This window comes from Panthera leo, chromosome B3 (genome assembly GCF_018350215.1).
Source record: "Panthera leo isolate Ple1 chromosome B3, P.leo_Ple1_pat1.1, whole genome shotgun sequence".
Classification (NCBI taxonomy): domain Eukaryota; kingdom Metazoa; phylum Chordata; class Mammalia; order Carnivora; family Felidae; genus Panthera; species Panthera leo.
Genome location: NC_056684.1, coordinates 72,171,901 through 72,173,913, shown reverse-complemented (window position 1 = coordinate 72,173,913; position 2,013 = coordinate 72,171,901). Strand labels below are relative to the sequence as shown.

The window sequence follows — 2,013 nt, the reverse complement described above, 5'->3', positions numbered from 1 at the left end:
TGGTTCAAGTGTCTGACTCTCTATTTCGGCTCAAATCATAATCTCATGGCCTTCAGATCAAGCCCTGCACCAGAATCTGCACTGACAACATGTAGCCTTCATGGAATTCTCTCTCTGCCTCTCTCTCTGCCACTCCCCTGCTCTCTGTTTCTATCTCTCCAGAAAAAGAAGAAGGAGGAGGAGGAGGAGGAGGAGGAGGAGGAGGAGGAGGAGGAGGAGAGTGGGAATTCTTAGTTACAAAAGTTAGGTAAAGGAAAATATAAATATTCACTACTGGAGCCTCCAGCTGACTTGACCCTAACAGATTCCTACTCTCACTCCACTCTAGTAATCATCTCTGTCATATTAGCATAGCCCCGACCTTCCTCAACCTCATCCAGTGATGGATTGATGGAAATCTCAACTCCATCTTTTTGAGATGATGTTAAAATGAAAGAGCTGAGTAAATGACAGAAGCATTCACTAAAAATTCTCCCTGTGCTTGGTGATTTTATTTTATCACATTTTCCTCAGTCGCTTCCTCTAATATTAACCTTCCTCTTTCCATTCAGTTTTTCAAATAGGCACACACACAGATGGAATTATCTAGGATCTTAAGGAAAGTTCTTCAGTTAGGGGGAAGCTTAGCGTGTCCCTAGTGGATTACAACCATCGGCGTAGACTGTCATAGTACTCTCCTCTCTGGTCACAAGTCAAATGGCAATCGCAGCACAAAACCCATCCCTGCCACTGTCCCATCCAAAGTGATTCTCTGAGCAAGTTCCAGTCTCCAGTCTGTTGGTGACATTGTGTTTGTTTGTTTGTTTTTTCATAAGTTGTCCTTTCCTCATGAATCCTGACTCTTGGAAGATTAGAACCATGTCTGCACAAGAACTAAGCAGTTTAGTCCCCTCTGTCCATCTTGTCACCATAGAACATAAGGTCTCACTGAAAGTGCCCCAGGTTGATCCCTTGAGTCACTGGAAGCCTCACATTCACCAGAAGTTGGTGTTCAGCTCCCCCTGCAGTCCCAGGCACTGTGTCACTCACAGCACAGAAGTACTTGGCCGCGTCGCTCCACTGGACCACGGGTTTCCTCAGGTGGAAGGCCTTTTCACTCTTCCTAAATTCAGCCTCAAAACCTTTGGTGCCTTTCACCAGGATGTCCCCTGATATGTACTTCAAGAGAAGCCGGAGTCCTTGGTTGGGGTGCTGCACGTACCAGAAGAGATACACCTGAACAGAAGACGAGTAGTTGCACCTCAGCTCCAGAGGGGCTCCTTCAGAGACAGTGATGTGGACATCAGGCTGGGTCACTGACTGGGCTCCGGTTCCTCCTGAAACATCAATATGCTGAGTCAGTGAGACCAGGAAAGACTTACCGATTAAGAAGAGGTGTCTCTCCTCAGAGTCCAGTTGTAATACTGTACCGGTAGGGAACAAGAAGATGAAATAGAATTTTACTCACTCGGGGCAAAAAGTATCATAAACACAAGCATGGGGACAGGAGCCAAGCTCATGGCTGAGGACTGAAGAAACTGTAGTCTCCTTTTTGAAGATCTTTCCTGAGCAAGAAGGAGTATGGTTGAGGAAACAGTACCCTTGGAACAAGGAAGAATGTGTATGGTGGGTGCCCTAGAATCTTCTGTAATTGTGTTCCGGAGACGTCTGGAAGAGTCTTTTCCTTGAAAATCTGGGTGTTTCCTGACTTCTAAATTCCTCATATGCCACCATCTGTGAAGAGCTCCATCTGGACTCTTCAGTCAGCTCTGTGAAGAAGGAGCTAAAGGAAGGATGGTTGGGAGGGAGGGAGATCTTCAAGTATAATTCTAGTGTGTGCATCATTGCCCTCTGGAGGCCAAGCAGAAGTAGTTCTTCTGGTGAGCCTTGTGCCTTTACGCTGAGCAAACTTCTTTTTTTTTTTTTTAATTTTTTTTTGTTAACGTTTATTTATTTTTGAGACAGAGAGAGACAGAGCATGAACAGGGGAGGGGCAGAGAGAGAGGGAGACACAGAATCGGAAGCAGGCTCCAG

The 2,013-nt window shown here is 45.9% G+C and overlaps 1 gene segment (V, D, J or C); it reads right to left on the bottom strand.

Annotated features, from left to right (window-relative positions):
- Positions 1 to 417: 417 nt before the first annotated feature.
- On the bottom strand, positions 418 to 1,750 carry LOC122222301. The segment is given in 2 exon segments: positions 418 to 1,316; positions 1,448 to 1,750. Coding segments are annotated over 2 exon segments (648 nt in total).
- Positions 1,751 to 2,013: the final 263 nt, after the last annotated feature.